At 42.2% G+C, this 24,538-nt stretch overlaps 1 protein-coding gene across 7 annotated transcripts in view; it reads right to left on the bottom strand.

The window, feature by feature from the left end:
- Positions 1–24,538, bottom strand: part of GPD1L (glycerol-3-phosphate dehydrogenase 1 like) — a 73,197-nt gene that overhangs the window by 24,188 nt on the left and 24,471 nt on the right. For 2 of the 7 annotated variants that reach the window (XM_068935506.1, XM_068935507.1), the window contains exons 1-6: positions 23,786–23,877; positions 21,974–22,063; positions 17,846–18,023; positions 11,978–12,118; positions 8,223–8,361; positions 6,911–7,023 (exon numbers count right to left, since the gene is read on the bottom strand). In XM_068935506.1, the coding sequence (XP_068791607.1) occupies positions 6,911–7,023; positions 8,223–8,361; positions 11,978–12,118; positions 17,846–18,023; positions 21,974–22,041 (639 nt within the window). In that variant the 5' untranslated portion in view covers positions 22,042–22,063; positions 23,786–23,877. Of the gene's footprint in view, positions 1–6,910; positions 7,024–8,222; positions 8,362–11,977; positions 12,119–17,845; positions 18,024–21,973; positions 22,064–23,785; positions 23,945–24,538 lie in introns of those variants that run through there. The other 5 variants (XM_068935508.1, XM_068935502.1, XM_068935505.1 and 2 more) reach the window with 5 other exon arrangements.

The raw sequence follows: 24,538 nt of genomic DNA, 5'->3' as shown, positions 1-24,538 counted from the left end.
CAAAACATCTTTGCTGTATCTGATGCGTTCAAAGTATATCAGACCCACAGCACAAGCACAGGTCAGTGCATGTGCAGTAAGTCGAGATGTGCTTGGTTCACCTGAAAGACACAATTAGCATTTGCCAGCCTCTTGGACTTACTGTTCCTGCTGGCTTATCTAACAGTCAGAAGCTCTAGGCAGTTCTAGGTCAGTCTCTTATTCTGCGGAATAAGCAGAAAACAAGAGCATGCCTGGGGAAACTCAGATTTACGGTAGCCACAGCTTACAGCAGTATGGCTTGAAAGTTTCCTAGATTTCAGTCCCAAACGTCTTTTGCTGATTGAGTCTCCCTGTATTCAGAGAAATAGGATATGCTTACAAGTAAAAGAGAATTACAATAAAGATGTCCAACTACATCAACAGTTCTTCCTTGTAAGTGAAATAACCTTCCAAGCTCCGAGTCTTGGCCAGTTGGTCAAACCAAAGAAAGTTAATATTTCATTGTCAACATCTGAAAAAGCCTTTTCTTAAGGCTGCTCAGCACCTCCCTTCACTGTTTTTTTTTTGCTCCTATAACCTGGAGAAGCTTTAATTATTTTTTACTGTAGCAAAAACTGTGTTTTGCTGTAGCTTTCCAATATTAGAAAAATTTAACTAAACTTATTCACATATTTTGGAATGAATCTGGGAAAAATAGATAATCTAAATATATAAATATAATCTAAACAATATAATCTAAATACATAAATATATAAAATATATAATCTAAAATATATATTCTGAATTAGAAGATTCCACACATCCATCAATGGGTTCTTTTTGGAGAAAAGGGGGGAGGAGGGACTTTTACAAACTTTTACAAGTTTGATTTGACCACACTATAGGAAGATAGTAAGATTCTGAAGACTTTTTACCATGTTCCCACAGCCTAAATTTTAAGAATTACTATTCTAGACTAGTCAGAAGATATGAGTCTGCTGCATAAAATTCAGTGGATGATTCTTACAAGAACATTAACTGATCATAACTCCTTCTGCCATCAAAACAAACAGCTAGGAAATGCAAGTTTTCAACAGCTGGATATTTAAAAAAAAAAACTCAGATGATGGGTTCCACATCCCTTTTCATTTAAATCTCCAAACCAGAAACAAAAATATCACAGACTTTACCCCAGGTGAATTTCTTGGTTCATTACATTAAATGATTTAATGTTATCAGGAGTTTAAACTAAAAGTTCAATATTAACACTATCTCCGATTTAAAGGACAAGTAACACCTTCCTCATGGCAATATATTTCAAAGCATTTCTCAAGGGACAACAGCATCACTGTTTCCATTTTCCATAGAAGGAAAACAGAGACATAAAAGGGAAGTGGTAAAGTTGGGAACAGCAGAGTATTCCTTTGTCTCAATATCCCACTATACCACACCACCTACCCATTAATAAGGTCAAAATAAATTTTTAGAGACTCCTGCTGTCACAACAAGAATGATCCTTTTCATAGTGTTGACATTAATAACTCCACTTATCATATTGATGAGGATAAATTCAATTATTTAAGAGATGTCAGCTTCAAGTACCATCTGCTATCTATAATATTTAATCAGTATTCCTATTAATGTGAAACAGAAATAACCTGAACACTGCCATTCCTGCAACCTACATTTGCAGATACAAGAGTTCCTGCAAAAGCAATGGGTATACGTTTGTGCAAGAGAAGAGTCAAATGCTGACTATATTGGCATATAAAACATAGGGGAGGTGGTGGGGGAAGGCCCAAAGGGCCAGGTAAGCGAGGGCAGCTGTAGTCTACAAACAAGCCTGTCGGTCCAAAGGTTCAAAAATACTGTCACAACAACCCCAAAATAACAGCAGCCCAGCGTTCCTTTTGGCCTGGGGGATTAAGAGCACTCAAAACCACTTTACCACACTCTACACTTGAGTGAATACATTTCCCCAATCTTGGCACCAACAGCTTTTTACATTAAAGCATGCATCCTTCAAGCAAGAAGCACATGAGTCGTATTTATATTGCAAATGTTTTAAAACTATTAAAACACTTTGCAGGCCATCAGACCCTTTACCAGAAACCAGTACTACTCCTAGTACTAATTATTATAGAGCTAGGAGAGAACTCAGTTATTTTATAACTGAAGTATTGAAGCTAAACTCCAGAAAAGAAATGTTGATGCCAGACAGTGCTCAGAGTATGCTTCAGAGCAAGCAAGAGTAATTGTCTTCTATTTGTAGACAACCTGTTATAATGACGCTGGAGGTCAAAAACTCAAGGTCAGTTGATGACAGCAGGCTACTGAGGGTGCAGATTCGGCTGGCAGCTTCTTCCATAGAGAGTCAGTGCTCAGGAAGATAATTTCCAACTTACAGTCCTACTCAGCTTACAATAGTATGTTTGTGGAGAGCTCACACAGACAGCTTCCGAGGCCATTTCTCAGGCAGCCTTCACCTCTCCATAATTAAATGGTTCAGAGAACTAAGCAGAGATGTTAACTCACCTGGGACATCCAGCCTTCCTTGAGGGAGTGCCACAGCACAGCTCAGCACAGCCTGTTTTCTCTCCTGCTTACAATATGAACTTGGAGGAGCTCCTTGCTTCACACCATGGCTGAGATAGGTCAAAGGGAGACTCAAAAAAATCAAAGACTGTCAGCAGGACTGTCAGAGAAGTTCAGCATAAATTGTTTGCCTGCTCCTGGCAAACTTGAACATGAATAATGGAATTCCTTACCATTTCATCTCAGAAAACAATAATTACCACAATTTATTCGTCTTCTGCAATAGCTGGACTGACTATCCAACAATGACTGCCATAAACATGCTTTGCAGGACTACCTTTGTAAATAATAATGCTGCTTTACATAACCTGATAAACAATAAAATTATAGTTATACTTCTTACTTTCTTGCTTAAGGTTAAGCTGGAGCTGTAAGATTTAGAGATGAGCTGGAAGCTCTGCTGGGAAAGGCAATCACAGCAGCTGCTCTTCTCTCTCCTGTAAACTTTCACTTCTGTCTTGATCCTTGACTGCTGCTACTGAGGGCATTTGACTCTCCACAGCCCCCAACAAATGCATCAGGCAGCTGGAGCCATTTTGCCGTATCCTGAGATTAGGTTTTCATTCCTCCTTTCTTCACCCTCAGCCCTGACACAGCTAGGCTAGATAAATGATTGCAGTACAGTTCACCCATAAGAATGCAGCTACACTGAAACTGCCTCTCAAGCACAGGGCTAGGTTCATACGCCAGTTCAGTCTTGCCTCACATCTAGGCTGTTTGATTGCAAGTCCACACTCAGGCACAAAACTAAGGACTCCTTAGACACCTCAAGAGGGATAAATTTGGGTCTGTGCTACTCTGCAGTACCACATCCATAAGGACCCAAGAGCATATCCACAGGTGAGCTGGGCATATGGCTCTTACAGCAGTGCCTTGACCATTGAACACTTCCTAAGAAGGCCCCAACATTGGCAAAAGGTAACTGGAATTCACAGGCAGCCTCAGGTCAGGCTGCCTGTAGAGCCATCCGGCCACCTTGAAGCTGAGCTATCCAAATTTTGAAGTTCATTTATTTCTGATCTCAACCCTTGAAAAAAGTCACAAAATGAATGCAAAACGTGCTTCAGTCCTCAAAAGAAAAACCTCTGATGGAGAAGAACAAGCCAAGCACATTTTGTTCCTACAGCCAACAAGTTACTGCAGACAGCTGTTCTCCTTCCCCAATACCATCAGATTTTGTTAAATGACTGCCATTCCCTATTCAGCCAGTCTCTAAGCTGATGCAAGACTGCCATTTCAGTGCTCCGATTTCTATACTTCAGTACATCTCCATCAGCCCATTGTCAGAAAAAATAAATACAGCAAATGAAGTGGATTTTCAGAATATATGCATCTCTGAATAGCAACAAAGCACATGTTCTTTCGTGATCATCCAGCTGCAATACCTATTATTACAGTCTGAATTTAAATATGCTATGAAAACAAAATTTCAAGCCAAAAATTATCACTAAGAACAGGAAAAGCAGTGCTCAGAACACCCTCTGTTACTCTTCTGTTTTGTTTTTCCCCCCCACCAACCTTTAGACAATCATCCACACTGAAAATTCTCCCTGCTTAGAGAGGCTTGCAGAAATAAAGAGTGAAAGCAATACAGACTTTTAACAAACACTAGTCTAGTATGCCAGAAATACCAGAAAAGTCTCATTTTCCCAAGCTGGTATTTATTGAAAATGCAGAACCTGGGAGAATATACTATTTCTCATAGCATTAATATTGGTCATAGTATACTATCTCTTCAGATACCAATACAGGAGTTGCTTTCACTATTTCTGTATCCAAAAAGAAAGTCTAGACTGAGACATGTGCCTGCTACCGCTGCTCTTCTAAAATGTGGTCTGCAGTGATGCTGCAGACAGTTTGAACTGGCAGTGCTATAGAAATTCACATCAGCAGCTCTCTCTGTGTACCTGTCTCTTCACGCAACACAATGTTGCCCTCTCCCGAAACAGAAACTTCCTCCTACCAGCAAATTAAATACCACTGTATTTTGCCATTTTTCATGAAGTAACTTTCCAGTTTCATAAAGTAACTGTCAGCTGATAGAAGCTACGCTTGGGATTTTTCCCTAAAAATGGTCACATGAAAATATGCTTCCTCCCCCTCCCCCCCCCATATTATTCAGGTAATCTTTATAACAAAAAATCACATAAAAGGCAACAAGCACATAAAATGCTCGTTGTTACCATTAATAAATTATTATCCTACTAATAAGCATGTACAGCTTGTAAGAAAAAAAAGCTCAAATCTACATTTTTACTATTTGAGTTTTCCATTTTGTTTTGCATAGGACATTTAAAAAAAAAAAAAATCAATTTACTTTTAGCTTCTCATCAATGGTATACACGATCCCAGTGCATTAATAGAATTCAGTAATGTTCAAGTTAAAAATAGCTCAGGGAATTGGTTTAAATATGGTCAGCACATGATTTAAGATAAACTAGAAAGAGTTTTAAATTAAAAGTTACTTTAAAAAATAAGATTCTAATAAAAAAAATTCAGATTAAGGAAGAGCTGTATGTTTGAAAAACCTCATGTATACTAGCATGACTGACCTATGCCAATTTATACCAGTTTGCGCCTTTTAATCAAGCAAGAAATCCATAGTAGCTTTAAACAAACTACTTTATTTTTGATTCACTCTTTTCTTTAGAGCTCAGACTATGTGTTTTTGGACGCCTCAGCTCAGTTAACAAAACATACTGCAATCAATCCTAAATGACCAGAGCACACAGCATATATATGGCTTTTTTTGAAACCTCAGCAAGAAATTTCAGTCTGCAAGTAGCAAGATGAATAATGAAGCAGGAGGGAGGAACAAAACAGGGCTACAAAGAAAATACACCGGTTTGACCTCCATACCTTTCTAGGCCCAGAAGAACAATTTATTTCAGCTCTTCTGGAATTCTCTTGCCTGTCTCAGACCTTTATAGTGGAGTCTGAGTGTCTGCTGACTCACTTCTGAGTTGGATGGGCATACTCATCTCCCCTTCAACAGTCTAACTCTATATGCAGGAGATTTCTCTGGAAGGAACACTTCTCTGGCACAGAACTCCTCTGTCAGGCAAGAACTCAAGCTAGTCAGAAAGCATCAGTCTGAGCAGATTTCAAAGTTTAAAAAAAAAAAAAAAAGTCTGTAAAATTTTCTGACGAATCTGGCAGGTCTATACACAGGAATTTATTTCCTGCTGACCTCTCACATCACCACTACAGTATCTCCAAGCAATGGCTATGGAACCAAATTATGAGCTCCACAACCTTAAGTATAAATATAATAACTCCAAACCACTTTACACCAAGGTACAGTCATTAGCTCCATTCACAGGCCCATGATCATCTACTCAGGACTTCCAATATGACAAGTCTCAATATAAAACTATTTGGAAAACCAGTACGCTAAAATTTACATTATTATAGCCATGTTTACCTCGCACTGACTAACATGACCAGGGATCAGAACCCCTTAGGTTAAAGGCATCATTCATTGGCTCAGGAGCTTTGCAAGTGAATAGCACAATTTCCACACAATTTTAACAAAGACAACAAAGCAATGCAAAATAATTATCAAAAAAGTAAAAAAAAAAAAAGTAAACCATATTATCTACTGTACTACTACATCTATCCAAAAAGGTTTCCATCATCGATATCAGATAATGTGAATTACAGTACTACTGGCCAGAGTCTCAGCCTAATACTTTCTCTTCACAAATGGCCTATAAATTAACCTGAAGAAAACACCAACAGGAATACATTTAAGCTAGCCTTCACTTCCTGCCAATATCAATTTTGTTAATGAAAACAGTCCAGATGCTTAATTCTTTGAAATAACATTTTTTCTTCTTCAAGTAACTTCTGAATGTGGTTATCCATGTGGACCTTATGCAGTATATATCCACAAAATATAAAAAATAACAGTTCTCACATCAAGTAAGCCAATGAACAGAGGAATAAATTGGTTAACAGACGCAAAGGAATAATACTAACTTATTTCTTACTGTTCCTTTGTGAACACACTCTTGCATAAAGAAAAAGGAACAATGCCATCTCCCTTTGGGGACTACAATGGTTTTAGAAAAATTTTGACCCTTTAGATAAAACAAATGCTTGTTTTGTGACTGTATGTGAGCTAAGTGAAAGATGCAGGAAGAGAACTTAGGATGCTGTAAGACACGGGTCTAAATGCCAACTCCCAAAATGCGCTGCTCTTCCATTTCACACCTGGTTCTCCTAGAAATTTGATTGTTTTGTATGTTATATAAAATATAATAAACGTAACCCTATAGATAAAAATATCCATCTGTTTCTATGAGGATCACTGTTCCTTCTGTGTACAAAACTGCGCCCTGTTTAATCTTACCTTCAGAGCACCACAAAGCTCAACAGTATCTGCATCATCTACTACAGTTATTCGGAAGTTTGGAGTCTGCAAGAGTTCTTTGAAGAGAAGGCCATTCTGCAAGATTTTGCTGCCTGTTGAGAGAAAGGAAGAATAAAAACGTCAATGAATAATTTATTTCGGTATCATTTTGGTTTTCCTTTGCAAATCAGAATACTTGAAAGCATAGTTAAGGTTATTCTATCTTCATCCTAAACAGATTCCATTGTTTTAAGTGACTAAGGGTGTGTCTACATCACACTGAAAAGCTCTGCACTGAGTTCCTGTGGAGTTCTTCATAATTAATTGTCTGCTCAGGAAGAGAGTCTAAAAAATAACCTCATTAATTCTCCATACTCTCCCTTTTCTTTAAATCATTCTCTTAAAAAAAAATTAATAATAAAACAAAGGTAAGTTAAAAATATAACAGGTGCAATTATTTTAAGGTCAGCATTCAAGAGAAATACCTCCTGATAAAGGCAACTCAAGGATATTTTATTAACTGAGCATGCTGACACTGGCAGCTAAGTTTCTAAGACACCACTGTATGGAAATTCAACCATTCAAAAATAAATGAAATGCAAAAGCTGTTGATGAGATGTTACAAAGCTAAAAATGCACAAAATTGAAAAAAAATTAACACTGAAACAATAGCATTAACTCTCTGATATTATGCATGTCTATATGTGTATAAATGTGCATGCTTATCCAGACACTGTGAAATCCAAGACTAGGTACATCTTTGTGCTGCAAAGGGGTGCAGAGACCAACACAAGACTAAAACTATGCCTATGATTTGGGGGAACTAGTTATTTTGAGAACTTTAAAAGGATTTAAAAAAAAAAAGTAAAAAAAGTTTTAAAAAGTTTAAGAAATTAGAAAAAAAAGTAAGACATATTGAAAGATTCCATCTATGAACCAGAACACTTGAGCTAGAATATATAATCATTTATCCATATTAAACCATGCAGCACCCAAGAAAAAGCTTAAGCACAGCATTAAAACAAAGCAGTTTATTATTCGGAGGATGAGAAAAAGCGTGCTTAGTATTCTACCTGCTAAGGCCATAACAACCCTAGTGAGACTATAAAATTGCCCTTTTCCCCCTGTTCCTAGTACTCTCCTAGTACTTTTGGAGGTGTAAACATTCTAAAAAATTCAACATTAAAGCAAGAAGGACCCCACAGTTTCTGATAATAGCTGATTAATGTTGAAAACTGAAATTTGAGCTATTGGATGTGCAATTCTGAGGACAGGAGCATATTATAAACATTTTGATTACTTGCAATATTACCTATTGTGGTTTCACAGAATTTCTCTGCTGCCACCTCATTGGCAATGTTAGCTCCCATCAGCACACTGATGTCTATTTCCACCTTCTCTCGAATAATGTCAGAAATCAGTTTGAGTCCCTCCGGGCCTTCATCTATTCCCTGCAGCCAACATTAAAGTGAATTACTGTAGAGGCAATAGACATAGTACAGAAGAAGAGTACATCACAATTAGTCTTGCCCATGGGTAGCCGCTACAACAAGGTTTATTCAGATAGAGACTAAAGGTGATGGACTTGTTAGTAGAGAGACAATTCCATGAGATGCTTCTGCTATTGCTAGGACCTCTTTAAGGTGCCTTTTTATATGATATGAGGCAGCACCTCAAGAATTAGGAATCAACTAACAAAATCTAGATTATGATAACAGGCTTTATTCTGTGTTCAGCAAAAACCTTGACTCTAAAAAGTTCCAAATATTCAGCTCTGTCTGTTCAGAATCTCAGCTGAATGGCATCAGTGTGTGCCTACTAAAATCAGTGAAGAATCACTGAAATACCAATTGTGAATCAGCCCTGCGCTCAGATCCAAAGTCGGGCCAAAATTCACCAGCTGGCATCTCGATGACTTTTTTTTTTTTTTTTTTGCGAAGAGGAATCTGAATTTCAATGTCAGAGAGAGACTCCCTCATGTTTAAACTAACAACAGCTTACTAGTGGAAAGGCAATTTAATTAACCTGAAGAATACTACAAGTTGAACAACAAACAGTTCACAAATATGTAGAAAGCTGAACAACTGAGAACGTTTTCATGTCTAAGTATATTTTTAATCTATATTTACAAAGCACCCTTTACAGAAGGTGAAAGTTGGGGCAGAAACAGGACCTCAGAAAAGATCGCCCCAGAGATTAATGCTGGAATGGAGAACAGACTCCAGCGCTCTGAACTGCCTGGTTCAAAGACTCCAAGAGAGGCCACTTCCTTCTCACGAAACCCTTTCTCCCACTCAGCTAAATGTAGATTTCTTTTGTGCTTTGAAACCAGGGGGAAGGCAGACAGGGAAGGAGGCACAAGGTCCTGAAATGGTCTCTCTTTCCCTAAATATGGCTTAAATAATCTTCTACATTGTAGTATTTTTTAATGTTTGTAAGGAGGGAAAAGCATAGTAAGTTCAAATTATATAACTGAAAGGCAAAAAAAGGCAGTGTGATCCACTACTACTTTGACATATCCTCATATACACATATATATCTACACACACACACACACACACACACATATTTAATCAAGTGACATTTCAGGCAGGCAGCATTTTAATGTGCATTCCTTAAAGGTGCCATTCCTTAAACAACATGGTTCAAGAGACATACAGAAATGCATGTATAAAATCAACCAGTTAAAAGATAAACAAGAGCAGCTGCATTTCTGCGTTGTTTTTCAGCCTACAGCCCTTAAGGAACAGCTCTGCCTTCTCATCTTTTATGACCCATACAGAAAGAATCTGGAAGGAAGCAGATATACCTGCCATATTTTTCTCTAACAGTGCCAAAGTCGTTCCCACAAAATAACTATAAGGCCCCTTCCCCATCCTCCTAAGCAGGCAATTAACAAACAAAAACACATACACATTGGGAACAACTCCCAGCACATGACTGCATACACCTCAATTATTTGTCCAAGCAAAAGGTCAGAGTTGCTTGGGTGCCAAGTTCAGCTATGAAACAGATGCAACTTCTGACAAAGTCAAGGAGAGCTGCACCCGTTTCTTCCAGAGTCAAATCCAATACTGGATGACAGAAGAAAAATAAATAAATGAAAATCAAGGCTCTAGTATGAGAACTTCCACTGGGCAGCAACGCTCCCCAGGCGATGGAAGTTCAATTCAGTGAGTCCTAACATGCCTCCCAGAGCAGTCCCAGGGGCCTGCATGCAGGTAGATGGAAACGAGATCAGCACTGAGGCCGTCTGAAGCGTACTTTGAGTGATGGTCACCTACCCCGACTGCTGCGCTCTCTGCCGTACTGCACTGTAAGCAGTATTAAAGTCAGACTCCATTCTCCTCCCTCATCAGCACAATCATTTGTTCGGTTTTGTCAAATACCAGGGATCAGAACATATATAAAGTATGGTGATCAGAACATATGTAAAGCAACCCAACTGCAAATGCTTCAATGGGAGCGCAGATTAACCAGTGGACAAATGCCTTTATTTGCCAGTTTTATTATCAGACATTAGGGTCTGCTAGAAGATTTGACTGTTAAAAAAAAAAAAAAGGACTAAAAGAGGACATACTGCCAATTCACCAAGCAAGTATATCTAATTTAGAAAGCAGAGAAACAAAGATCCCACTAATGACATTTTTAGAAGAGAACTGCACTTTAATTGCCAAAGTTAACACAAGCCACTTTAATAGCATTAGTGCCAAGCATAATGAGACAAAGACCACTAAAAGTCTGACTTTGATGAAAACCCGTGCATAGAGAAGCTGTAAGAGTAGGGCATGGAATGCGTTCCTGCCTCTATTGCTTAGTTTCATTGTTCTGTTCAATCTCTGTCCTTTCTTCTAAAATGATACATATGCAGTTATGCCTTTTGATAAAAGCTGACAACATGTACTTCGCATTCTCCTGCAAAGAAATTCAAAGGCCTCGCACCTTTTCTTTCAAAAGACCACCTACTGATGCAGAGATGAATCGTGACAGTGGGAGGCTGCCTAGTAATCAGCTCTGTGTTGCATGGCAGGTGTCACTACACTCTTATTTTAATTACACTGGACAAAGTGTGGATTTTTTTAAAATTAGTAATTATTAAAGATAAAAAAAAAAAAAGGAGGGGCATTTAAGCAACCCATTAATCCACACTCCATTAAAACATCACAAGTAGTATTCCTAAGGGAATACAGGCCCAGATTCTGATTTCAGATATGCTGATACAAGTCCTCATTTACTCCAGCGAATTCATTAAAAGGTTATTCCTAGCATTTAGAGACATGAGGGCATAGCTTACATTTAGCAAGAAAAGACAACAGAGAAGGTAATGTGTGCTGAAAAAAAAAAAGGCCTACTCTCAACTAACTAGAAAACAACAATAAAGGAGCATCTTCTGAACCTTGTGGGAATAGCCTACCATTTGCAGCTAGGCACGCACACCGTGGCGGGGGGGGGGGGGGGGGGGGGGAAACACACCCACATTTAAGAATTCTCTTGCCAGCAAAATGACAAAAGCCCCTAGTGAAACACTTATCCTTATTTCCTACACCTCTGCCCCCTCCTAGTTCCCATGTTTAAACTGGTTTATCTTTTCAGATTGTGCTAAATAGCCTCTCTTGTTACAACATAATCTTTTACATGAACAAGAGCACTATCATCTCAGTCACATGAGATTATCTCAGCGGTTCTTAAAACGATCATCTCAGTGTGTGGGATGTGCATTATCAACCAGACCATTATGCTTGTGCTCTGCTCTCCACCTAATGATGCGTTTGGAAACAAGTAAAAGATTGGAAAATTTGGTGGTGCAAAACACACTCCCTCCCCCTTTCCTTTTAAAAGAGTCTTTTGAACAGCCTCATTTTCCTCTTACTGCAAGCACTAACCTAAAATAAAACACTGCATAACAATCCACTAATGACTGAGAAATTCCAATAGTATTTCTGGAAAGATTTAATGGAACGATCAAGTGAATGACACAAAGAGACTTCTCATACCAAATTCTAAGCTATCTAGATTTAGAAGACTCCACAATACCTTGTCAGTACTAACACATAGTATTTATTATACCTTTATGAGAGTTATACCAAGAGCTTTCTTGGGCACTCGTCCTGTGATTTCATCGCAGATCTTATGAATGAACTGATGAGGAATGACAAAGACCAGCAAGTCTGCATCCTGTACAGCTTCATTAAGGTTTGGGACAGCAACCTGTAGAGTTATGGGAGAGAAAGGCCCATGTAATGTCTTAAAATGAACACTATCCACATGTGTTATCAAATACGTAAAAACACATTTTGGTCTTACATACAGTGCTACAAATTACTGTGCTTCATCACTGAACACAAGTACTAACATAACCTTCCCACAAAAACAAAAGAACTGAAGCTTTCAAAACAGCCACTTCATGCCTTGAAAGGGGCATCTTTACAGCCACCTGTACTCTCAGTTCAAAGAAATGCATAAGTGAAGGAACGTAAAGTACCAAATCAGCAAGAATCAGAATTCAAAATGCTCTTTAACATTCAAGCATGTACTTTGAGTTAGAAAATATAAAATAAGCAGTTTCCTTCTCTTTGACTAAATAATCTCAAATTTGATATACTACCGCATGCTGAAAAGTAGCTTCTTTGCTTAGTTCCTTGTACTCTCAGATTTCTTCTCTATTCCTTTTACATCTGCTAGTTTATACTCTCCTCCTGTGTACTCAGATTTTGTTTACCCTTTAAGAAGGTGACCTACTTCCAAATCACCTGACAGACTCCACTTTTTCTAACATGTGATGACCATCTTAAAATAACAGTCAGGTTTAAACTCTACCAGTAAGCTCAACATGCTGACAAAGATAACAAACATGAATGAGTAGGTCATGAACAACAGAAACACCAAGGGATTTCAGTTTTACTATTACAGACAAAACTGCACTCCACGGCAATTCATGTTTTTCCCGCCCAGAATTTCCTAGCAAATTGTCAGCTGCTGCACTCTCTTCCTATGATGCTTTTGGGCAAGCTTCACCACCACCCACCCACCATCCCATTACACCAACACAACGTGCATGTGGTCCTACCACTCTGTCCTGGCAGAGTTAGAAACGTGCTGGCCTAACTGACTGTGCAGCTAACAGATACAGTAGTATGCACAGCAGTTCACGCAGAAGGGAGCAAGAAAGACCCTTTATTTCCAGTCTTAGTAGCGTCCACTTCCTCAGATACGGTTATGACACGCCGCAGAGTACGTTCCTTGGCAGCTGTTGGAGTTGCTGCATCAGCTGTGTCAGAGGCTTTCACCCAGGCAAACCTTCAGACAGCGGAGAATGCAGGTGTCAGGCTGCAGAGAGTGCCTGGGGCCTCTCCGTGAGGCTGGGGCTGACAGTCATCTCCTCTGCAGAAGGTGTGCTCTTGGTAAGTTGTGCTGCCAGGTCAAGGAGTTACAGGAGGAAGTAAGCAAGCTGTGTAGCATGCGAGAAGATGCGCAAGAGATAGATACGATATTCTCAGAGACCTACCGCTTCAGGAGTCTCAACCCCCGACCGACAGCAGTTGGGATGCAAGCGGGCTCTGTGCGATGCGAAACAGTAAGTCACAACTCTGTAGAAGAAGAAGGCTGTTTGAAACTGGTCACTTCTCTTGTGAGAAGGGCTCTTGCTCCTCCTGAAGACTTGCAGCTGATGAACAGGTTTAGTGCCCTCCAAGCTAAGGAGAAGTTGGGCATGGCTTTAAGTGAAACAACTGACCAGATGGACCTTGTACCATGCAGGATCACCCAGAAGGAGCAGTGAGGGATTGTTGTGGGTGACTCCCTGCTGCAGGGGACAGAGGCACTTCTCTGGCAACCTGATGAGAGGTTTGCTGCCTGCCAGGGCCTCAAATCCGAGATGTCACAGAAAGACTGCCAAAGCTTGTCCACATATCCAACTATTACCCTCTGCTGCTCTTCCACGCGGGCACCAACAACACCAAGGGCAACTTGGAACCTATCAAATGGGATTTCAGAGCTCTGGGGATGGTGGTCAAGGGTCTTGGGGGTCAGGTTATTTTCTCCTTGATCCTGCCAGTTCAGGGGAAGGATGGGAGGAGGAGCAGACGGATTCTCCAAGTAAACAACTGGCTGCACCACTGGTGTTGGCAACAGGGTTTTGCTTTCTGTGACTACGGGACTCTGTTCAAAGACTGACAACTGACGGGGAGAGATGGGCTCCACCTCACTAAGCAGGGCATGTGCATCTTTGCCAGCAGGCTGGCCAACCTGGGAAGGAGGGCTTTAAACTAGGAAAGACGGGGAAGGAGAGAGTTACAGAAACCATGCAGTCAGCAAAACAGGGCTCAACTGGGCATACCCGCAGTAAGTGCATGTGGCCAAGGAAGTACCTACAAGACATGACTATGGGGTATCCCCTTGCACCTCTCCTGGGAAATCAGCATGCTCGAATATCTCTCTGAAGTGCCTTTACACCAACGCACACAGCATGGGGAATAAACAGGAAGAATTAGAGATCTGTGCACAGTTGCAGGGATATGATCTCACTGCAGTTAGAGACACGGTGGGATAGCTCGCATGACTGGAATGCTGTCATGGATGGCTATATCCTTTTTAGGAAAGACAGGCCAGGAAGGCAAGGTAGTAGAGTTGCCCTTTATGTGAGAGAGCATCTGGAATGTATGGAGCTCTGCCTCGGGGTGGATAACAAGTGGGTTGAGAGCTTATGGGTAAGGATTAAAGGGCAGGGTAACATGGGTGATACTTTTGTGGGTGTGTGCTACAGGCCACCTGATCAGGAAGAGGAAGTAGATGAGCCCTTCTACAGACAGCTGGAAGTAGCCTCACGATCACAGGCCCTGGTTCTCATGGGAGACTTCAAACACCCTGACATCTGCTGGGAAGACAGCACAGCTAGGCACAAACAGTCAAAGAGGTTCTTGCAGAGCATTGATGAGAACTTCTTGACCCAGGTGGTGGAGATGCCAGCAAAGAGAGGTGCAATGCTAGATCTTGTACTAACAAACCAAGAAGGTCTAGCTGGAGAGGTGAAGGTTGGGGGCAGCCTTGGCTGCAGTGACCATGAGATGGTGGAGTTCAGAATCCTGCGAGGAGGGAGCAGGGCAACAAGTAGGATTGCAATGCTGGACTTCAGGAGAGCTAACTTTGGCCTCTTCAGGGACCTATTTAGGGGAATCTCATGGGACAGGGCCCTAGAAGGAAGAGGGGTCCAAGAAAGCTGGTTAATATTCAGGCATCACTTCCTCCAGGCTCAAGATCAGTGCATCCCTTTGGGGGCAGCCTTGGCTGCAGTGACCATGAGATGGTGGAGTTCAGGATCCTGCGAGGAGGGAGCAGGGCAACAAGTAGGATTGCAATGCTGGACTTGAGGAGAGCTAACTTTGGCCTCTTCAGGGACCTACTAAGGGTGCTGTCATGGGGTAGGGCCCTAGAAGGAAGAGGGGTCCAAGAGAGCTGGTTAATATTCAAGCATCACTTCTTCCAGGCTCAAGATCAGTGCATCCCTCTGAGGAAGAAGTCGAGCAAAGCGGGCAGGAGACCTGCATGGATGAGCAAGGAGCTCCTGGCAAAACTCCAGCAGAAGAAGGAAGTACACAGAATGTGGAAAAGGGGACAGGCCACTTGGGAGGAATACAGGGACGTTGTCAGAGTGTGCAGGGATGCGACAAGGAAGGCTAAGGCCCAGTTGGAATTAAATCTGGCAAGGGATGTCAAGGACAACAAGAAGGCCTTCTTCAAATACATCAATAGCAAAAGGAAGACTAGGGAAAATGTGGGCCCGCTGCTGAATGGGGCGGGTGCCCTGGTGACAAAGGATACAGAGAAGGCAGAGTTGCTGAATGCTGCCTTTGCTTCAGTCTTCACTGCTAAGGCCAGTGCTCAGGAATTCCAGGCCCTGGGGACAAGAGAGACTGTCTGGAGAAAGGAAGACTGTCCCTTGGTTTTGTCCAAACTTGACATCCATAAATCCATGGGCCCTGGTGGGATGCACCCACGAGTGCTGAGGGAGCTGGCAGGTGTTATCGCTAGGCCACTCTCCATCATCTTTGAAAGGTCATGGAGAACAGGAGAGGTGCCTGAGGACTGGAAGAAAGCAAACGTCACCCCAGTCTTCAAGAAGGACTAGAAGGAGGAGCCAGGAAACTACAGGCCTGTCAGCCTCTCCTCCATCCCTGGAAAGGTGATGGAACAGCTCCTCCTGGAGGTCATCTCTAAGCATGTGGAGGACAAGAAGGTGATCAGGAGTAGTCAGCACGGATCCACCAAAGGGAAGTCATGCTTGACCAATCTGATAGCCTTCTCTGATGGAAGGACTGGCTGGGTAGATGAGGGGAGAGCAGGGGATGTTGTCTCCCTGGACTTCAGCAAGGCTTTTGACACTGTCTCCCATCACATCCTCGTAGGTAAACTCAGGAAGTGTGGGTTAAATGAGTGGACAGTGCGGTGAATTGAGAAGTGGCTGGAAAGCAGAACTCAGAGGGTTGTGGTCAGTGGCACAGAGTGTAGTTGGAAGCCTGTAGCTAGTGGTGTCCCCCAGGGGTCAGTGCTGGCTCCAGTCTTGTTCAATGTATATGCATCAGTGACCTGGAGGAAGGGACAGAGTGCACCCTCTGCAAGTTTGCTGATGATACTAAACTGGGGGGAATGGCTGACACACCAGAAGACTGTGCTGCCATTCAGAGGGACCTGGGCGGAGAGGAACCTGCTGAAGTTCAACAAAGGCAAGTGTAGGGTGCTGCACCTAGGGAGGAACAACCCCATGCAGCAGGACAGGCTTGGGGGGTGGGGGGGGGGGAGGTTGACCTGCTGGAAAGTAGCTTTGCAGAGAAGGAGTGCTAGCAGACAAGTTAAGCATGAGGAAGCAATGTGGCCTTGTGGCCAAGAAGGCCAATGGTATCCTGGGGTGCATTAGGAAGAGTGTTGCCAGCAGGTCGAGGGAGGTGATCCTCCCCCTCTCCTCGGCCCTGGTGAGGCCACAGCTGGAGTACTGTGTCCAGTTCCGGGCTCCCCAATACAAGAGCGACAGCGGAGCTCCTGGAGCGAGTCCAGCGAAGGGCTACTAAGATGATCAAGCCACTGGAGCATCTCTCCTATGAGGGAAGGCTGAGAGAGCTGGGCCTGTTCAGCCTGGAAAAGAGAAGACTGAGGGGGGAATCTGATCATGTGTATATACATCTCATGGGAGGGTGTCAAGAGGATGGGGCCAGCCTCTTCTCAATGGTGACCAGTGATAGGACGAGAGGCAACGGGCAGAAACTGAAACACAGGAAGGTCCAGCTGAACATGAGGAAAAACTTCTTTCCTGTGAGGGTGACTGAGCCCTGGACCAGGTTGCCCAGAGAGGTTGTGGCGTCTCCTTCGCTGGAGATATTCAAAAGGCGTCTGGACACGATCCTGGGCAATGATGTGCTGTAGGTGACCCTGCTTGAGCAGGGGGGTTGGACTAGACGATCTCCAGAGGTCCCTTCCAACCTCTACCATTCTGTGAGTCTGTGAAAGGCAACTGAGAATGGGATAAACTGTATATAACCTTGCTCTTACTCTCATCCTGTAGCAGTTTTTAAACACTTCCAGAGTATTCGAAGCCTCCTCAGTCCTAGCTGACCAGCCTACAACCTTCCAAAGTCGAGGCCAAATCTTTACATCAGGCATGGTTAGAACCATTAATCTCTCCCTCATTTTCATATTTACTTCTATATACAGAAGCTGTAGTAACATAAAGATAACAGTCAAGCAAAAAAGATTATAATACGTTGAACGTACTTACCTCAGTAATTTTATTTGTTCAAAATTCTGATCTCAACAGTAAAATAGCACACAGTTTGAAATATGATAAAAACCAAAGATGTTAACAAAACAAATTTCTACCTCCATTCACAGCATGAGCAAAATTTTGTCTACTCCATAACTAGATCAAATTTAGCTTCTGAGCCTTACCACATTATCTGGCAGCTTGTATCCAGGGAGATATTTTACATTTTCATGTTCATTATTTATGATATCCGTCAGTTTTTTCCCATTAATATTCTCCTCAAACACCCACATCTTCACTGTAGAAGCAAACTTCTGCAATTTTTTTACATTATTGCCTATTATTTTGGCAACTGCAGAACCCCTGCAGAAAAGAAAACAACAAAACACATATTCTTAAAAAAAAAATTTGTTCTAGAAGAAATTGTCTTTAAGATAAACAGAAATCCACAGGTTACTGGATCAATTACTATTTAGCTTTTCTGATCTAGTAAAAAGAATGGAAAAAACACACCAGTTATTCACATCTGCTCCTTTCTCTCAAAGAAATACATCTAGAATGCATTGGACTGAAACACTTACTGAAAACCTCCTCACTAATTTTGTCTGCTTACTAGCTAGCCAGTGAGAATTTGGGTAATTTTATTGGCACAAATGAAATGGATTATATTTTCAATGCAGTGGCAAAAGTTACATATTATTATTTAATTCTTAGTTCCTAAATTCAATTTAAAAAAAGAAATTGATTCTTTTCACCTTTGACAAAGAGGAAGCTTTCTTTGCTAAGATGCCTAACCCATCAATTTCTGCAAAATATTCATAGGCATTTAAAGCCAGGAAGCATTTACATCTTGCATAAATTGTAAGATTTATGGTCACGTTGCCAATCTCAGAGAATTTAAGTGTTGCAATGGCATCCTCTGAATTTGCAGGCAGACAATGCCATTAGCCTAATTTTCTCCCCAAGAACAGCACAGTGAAGCTTGTAGGATTGTTATCAATTTTACTTGTCCTACTGAAATCGCTAAGCAACAGTGAAATTACTCAGAATTACTGAAGCTACACACAAGAAGAATAAATACAGCTTTCCATTCCAGTAGCCTGGATGCTAAAGACAAGAAAAAGATGCAATTTAATAAAGCCTATTAATCTAACTTCCTTTCCTGGGTTCAGAAAAAGGCTTCATAACGACTGATAATCTACTAAGCAGACCAAAAAGATTAGAAAGATATGATAAAGATATGCAGAGTCACTGACGTGAGGTTTACCCATTTCTGCGTATTTCCTCACTTCTCTCTGCCATTACAACTTTTGATACTATGACTTTCTAGTACTTGGTATGTGAAGAGCAAGAGGGGAAAACGCTGCACACACTACGAGAAGGTAAGAGAGCTTTAACTTTACAAATCTAGCTACACACAGAACACGCCTCTAAATTTATTAAGGACATTGCTTGTAATAAACTTATAGCTGGCAAGTAAACCAAGTAGATTCATTTTTCCCTAAGCTTTTCATATGGCACAACTCATTGTGCTATATTAAAAATACATGCAATCACAAGCCTTTCTAAGGTCACTTTCTAAGTAGTGGCAGAAAAATGTATGCTGTCTGAAGTATATCTTCAGCTAAACCATAAAAACAGCATGTTTTAGAAGACTACAATTTTTTTCACTAACTGCACTGCACACACTACAAAGCTCCCTAGGTTGTGGAGGTGATACAGAAGCCTCAGTTGTTTTTCAGAATAAACACCTTAGTCACAACCAATGCAACCTGGAAAACACCCAAGCAACTCCCCCTCAAACTCATTTCTTCACAAAGTTGAAAGAGGAAACAAAGCAACTGAACCTAGATACAAAATACATTTTGGCCATTAGATTACATCTCTGCCCATCCACCAAGCTGTGTGAACAGATCCCGTGGGCACTTTGGGCCTAAGAGGTTACTTTGAACAACCTTAGTTTACTAAGCCACAGTAAGTTGGTCATCTCTTATCAAATTCATATTCTAGACCCCCACGTGCACACACTGTGGTTTCCCCTGCAGTGGTGGATAGCTCACCGGTTCAATCTGCCAGATTTCAGATCTGCACAAATGCAAAGTATTTTATTCACCACATCACAGAGGCGCATTCTGCAGAAAGTGTTTTGAGTTCACTGAACAAAAGGCAAATTCACTACTGCAGATTTACATACAAATGTAAAGTCTGGATTCTGGAAAATCACTATCTCAGCTTTTGAACTTCACTAAGCATTTTGTATGCTTAGGGTCGATAGCGAAAGATAGAAATAACTGATTCAGTAACTGTCCAGTTGAGATTTTCAAATGATGTGTCATCATAAAGTTTAACAGTGTTTATTTCTTAAACAAGACATTCATTCTATTACCACTTAATACTAAAATGTCTCAGTTGTTTCTTTTCAGTCTTAATTAATTATTATTATTTTTTTTAAAGTAAAGAATTGGCTAGTCTTAGCCCCTGAAGATTCTCCAGATTAACTTCTCTGGTTCTCCATTTCATTTTATGTTGCAAGAACTGCTGCAGGAGTGATTTAAACAGTCAAACAATTGAGTCCAAACTCTGAGTCAAAACATTGAGTCCAAGACTGCTCTGAGCAAGGTGACATATCAGCTCCCTACACCTGCTAATCCAACAAACAAGCCTATGCTCTTTTCTGCATCCCAGAACTCCTCAGCACTTAATCTAGAATCATTTAGTGGGATTTCTGGTTCATCTTGTAGTATACTCCTGCCACACCTCAATGCAAAAGAACTGGAATTCTTGCCAGTTTGTTTCTAGCAGTAACAGTTCTAGCGTGAGCTGGATTGTATAGTTGGTGCCTGCAGCAGCTCAGTTATACAAGAAAAAACAGAGTGGCATTCTCTCTTAACTAACCCTAACATGCTCCAAGTGAAAGTAAATGCTATTCAAGTCATGTAACAAGGTAGTTCTGTGCCAAACAGCTGTTCTGTTCCTTGCTGCAAGTACCAAAGGTATGCCCAAATACAATCACATATCCATAATTAACACACTGTTGGAGAACCGTATTTGAAGCTTACTGAGCAAGACAATGCACTTTGCCTCCTGCCCCTCACTGTTCACCAACTACTATTCACCTACACCAACCATGTTGAGCTGCTTTCCCCTCACTTGAAAGGTGAAACACAAGCCCCAGAAACTCAACTCACTGTGACACCAGCATCAGTGGAGGCAACAATATACAAGTGCAACCAGCACCAACAGCTCCAGCCTTGCCACTTTTTCCTTTAAAATCACCTCAGCTAAGCCACAAGCTTTACCCCTCACTTTTCTCTAGCAGGATCCTAGCCCTGTGAACCCCTCTGTCCTAACATCTTCCCCTCTCTTCCCAAACTCTATAGTTCAAGTTGAGCAATCAGATTAAGGACTGCTTCTAGCAAAACATACAGGGAAAAAACTGGCCATGCACTCTTTGTTAATTTGTTATGAAAATATGTTCAGAAGAATAGGCTATGGTACGTCTCTGAGCCAATGATTGCAATGTTCAACCTGAATGTAATGTTCAAACTGAATGTAGGCACTGCCCTTGAATCCTGAGGCTTCAAGGCATATCCCCCAAGTGTACCCTCTTCACGCCTTAAAGATTTTAATACCATCACTTATCCACCAGATTGCTGGAGGTATGCTTTTGGGACAACAAGATGAGCAACTACAGATGAACAAAAAGAGCAAAAAAAGCACAGCTCCTGCTCTTCTGCGACTTCTGAGCCATCTGTCCTGTCCCGTGATCATCCATGAGGTGTTAAGAGACCCCTGCCAAGTCACTTCATTGTTAAGGTGACCTTCCCCCTAGCAAACCAACCAGACAAGTTTGACTGGAGGTGGTTTATCATCTGAAAAGATTAGCACAGCCGTTCTAAACTGTCCTTTTCATGCCAAGCTCCTTTAGCATGTTTTTTTTTGTCTGGGATATAGGTTAAAGAGCTGTAATAAAACAAAGACACTCGCACTGTTACTGGGAACACAAGAGTCTCCTGCAGAGAACAGAGAGCCTCCAAACTGCTAAATACGCCAAGTCCCACTCAGTTCAACTAGTTACATGCTTACAACTTAGGCATTCCCCGTTGTACTCCTGAAATCCAGGCTTCAAAAATATGTAACTTGAAAATACCAAATATAAGATGCATATAACTGCTTCAATTTCTGTCTAATTCCATGCTTTTGAACCTTAAAGGCTTCTGCTTCAGGACCACAGGCCCCAACTGAATAAGGCACTTATGTGCACAGATATACTTAAGTCAAACCAAGCCCTGTGTAGTTCAAGGGTTACATACATTCTTGAATCAGACTGCTCCTTCAGTCTGGGTCTGGTGTTTGTCATCCCTTGGACTTTGGGACACATCCACCTCTCCAATAATTGTTTTCTGAAACATTCAGTGGGGGAAGAAGGGGTGGTACAAACAAGGAAAGCTGTTGCACGTCAAATTGTGCCACACTGCTATCAAATATGAAATCAATTATCAGTTAAAGAAATTTATCCTAAAAAGAAAAGAAATGAAAAAGCTGATGGATTAATTTTTTTCAACATCACAGATACGGGCATTTTGCCATCCAAATATTCATGCCATTAGACAGGCGCTTTTCTTGTTATTAAACTGATCCGGTGAAGTGAAAACAAAACACATATGCACATAGTTAGAGCTAGTAGGCAACATCCATAAGTCTTCCTGCTTCTGGTAAGCTAGTTTCACAATGGCTCAACTACAAATGCAGTTAAACAATTGGTAGAACTTTTTGCTAGATTTCAAATACAGAAGAATGACATCAATACTCCTAAAAAACTGACAGGTGTAACCACATAACTTCATTTTGACATATATTGCAAAATGCACCACATCTCCCAGTTCACCTGGCAAACTAGAGCAAGGCAAGCAAGAGCTGCAGCACTGAAATAATATCAGCCATTCCTTCAATAAGGAAGAAAAACATAACTCTACAGTTGCTGATTTTTTTGAAGTATGCAAAATAGCACAAAAAGCCAATTGCACTTAGTAAGCATCAAGTCTAAGATCACTTTCACAAAAGGCTGTGAAGTTTTATTTAACAACCTGTAGTACCCTGCTCTGGGAACACCAAACTCCCCTAATGTTAGACTGAATGTGTGACATATTATGTCTACCTTACAAAACACATTGTTATCAGAAGTAATATATCCTTAGCATTAGTAATAAGGTGACAGACTGTGAAGAGACATTTACATAATACTTTGTACTTAACTTTTGCCTTGCAAACAAAGATCCAATGCAAAAATAATGAATGGGAATGATAGAGAAATTAAGAAAGTGGGACAAAGAAGGATTACGAACATGGTACCGCTCTTCAGAAAATGATTGGGAAAACTATTCCTTCCAGCAGACACAACAGTGAGACCATAAGTTCATTTAAGTCTAATCATGAGCTAGCGGCAGATAAAATAAAACCTTGTCCCAAGCCTTCAGAGTGCCTCAGCATAATCTATTGAAAAAGAGGAGCTTTTTGAGTAATTTAGTGTCTTGCTACTCTTCTTGGAAAACAGCTAGTACAGGGGGAAAAAAAAAAAAAAAAGACAAAATAATACATATGCTTTTCACTTTTAGAGGGTAGTGGGCTTGTTCAAGAAGCCCTACAGCAGCACTTAGCTAGCAACGACCTGCTGAAAAAGCGTTCGGTATCTTTAATGCCCATGCCAGCTGATATCAGACAAGTCACCCAACAAATACCAGGTTAAAAATATCCCAAAATAACTTCTGTACAGAAAAGACTGGTGCCTACAACACCGCCAAAACATAGTGCTCGGTTCTTTAAGCTTTCTAGCTCCACTGGCTTCAGGAAAGTGTCTCTGCTTCGGAGACAGAGCAGGGGGTGAAGAGGCAGGCTGAAAGGGCAAGCTCCGGCCGCTGCAGGCACCCCCGGGGCCACATCGGAGCGACACACGCCCCGACACCCACGCGCGGACCCTTCACCCGGCACAGCCAAAAACCCGCCCCAGCCCCCAGCCCTGCCGGCTGCTTCCCCGAAGGGGGTCCCCCGGCACGACCCGCCTCGCCGCTTCCCGCCCAGCGGCGGTAACGTCCCACTCAGGATGGCGAGGCCGGGGCAGCACTCACCAGTTCCCCGAGCCCACGATGCAGACCTTGAGGGGCGCCGAGGAGAGCGCCATGGCAGCGCAGCGCAGCGCAGCGCCGCCCGCGCCCCGCCAATGGCCGCGGCCAACGGCTGCGGGAGGCGGCGACCGCCCGCTCCCCCGCCTCCGCCGTCGGCGGCTCGCCCTCGCCTCCCTCCGGGCCTGCGGCTTGCCGGGAAGTGTAGTTCAGCCTCGCCTCCTCCTTCCCTCTGCCCTGCGGCTCTCATGCTCTCTTTCCGGGCAGGCTCTGTGGAAGGGCCGCGGCCGTTGCCGGGCGGGGCGAGGCTAACGGCCACGGCCCGCCCGCAAACGGCCGTTAGCCTCGCCCTCGCCGGCCGCGGCCCTCCACCAGCCGCACTGGCCCTGAGGTGACAAGTGGCCTGATTTCCACGAGCGAGTGCTGTTATCCCAACGGTCACAGTTTTCTACTTGGCTAATACCACACGTTTCAGGCGTTCCTGCCACGACTATATTTCAGTTCTTTTGTTCGCCCTCGTGTCGCCGTGGCGCTGAGTAGCCTCAGAGTAGGTCGGCGAAGCACCGCGGTCTAGAGGGACCGAGCCGCCGCGTGATGGAGCAGGTCAGGCTGAGGGGAGGGATCCCAGTAAGAGAAATATGAACGTCTTCAAAAATTCCTTCCCCCCCCCTCACCCCCCCCGCCGTTGGCCAAAATCACGTTGTTCTCCGTCCGACCCACTTGCCCATGAAAAAGTGGATGAGCTGTTCAATTGGTTAG

Source organism: Struthio camelus, chromosome 2 (assembly GCF_040807025.1).
Source record: "Struthio camelus isolate bStrCam1 chromosome 2, bStrCam1.hap1, whole genome shotgun sequence".
NCBI classification, from domain to species: Eukaryota; Metazoa; Chordata; class Aves; order Struthioniformes; family Struthionidae; genus Struthio; species Struthio camelus.
This window is presented reverse-complemented; position numbering and strand designations above follow the sequence as displayed.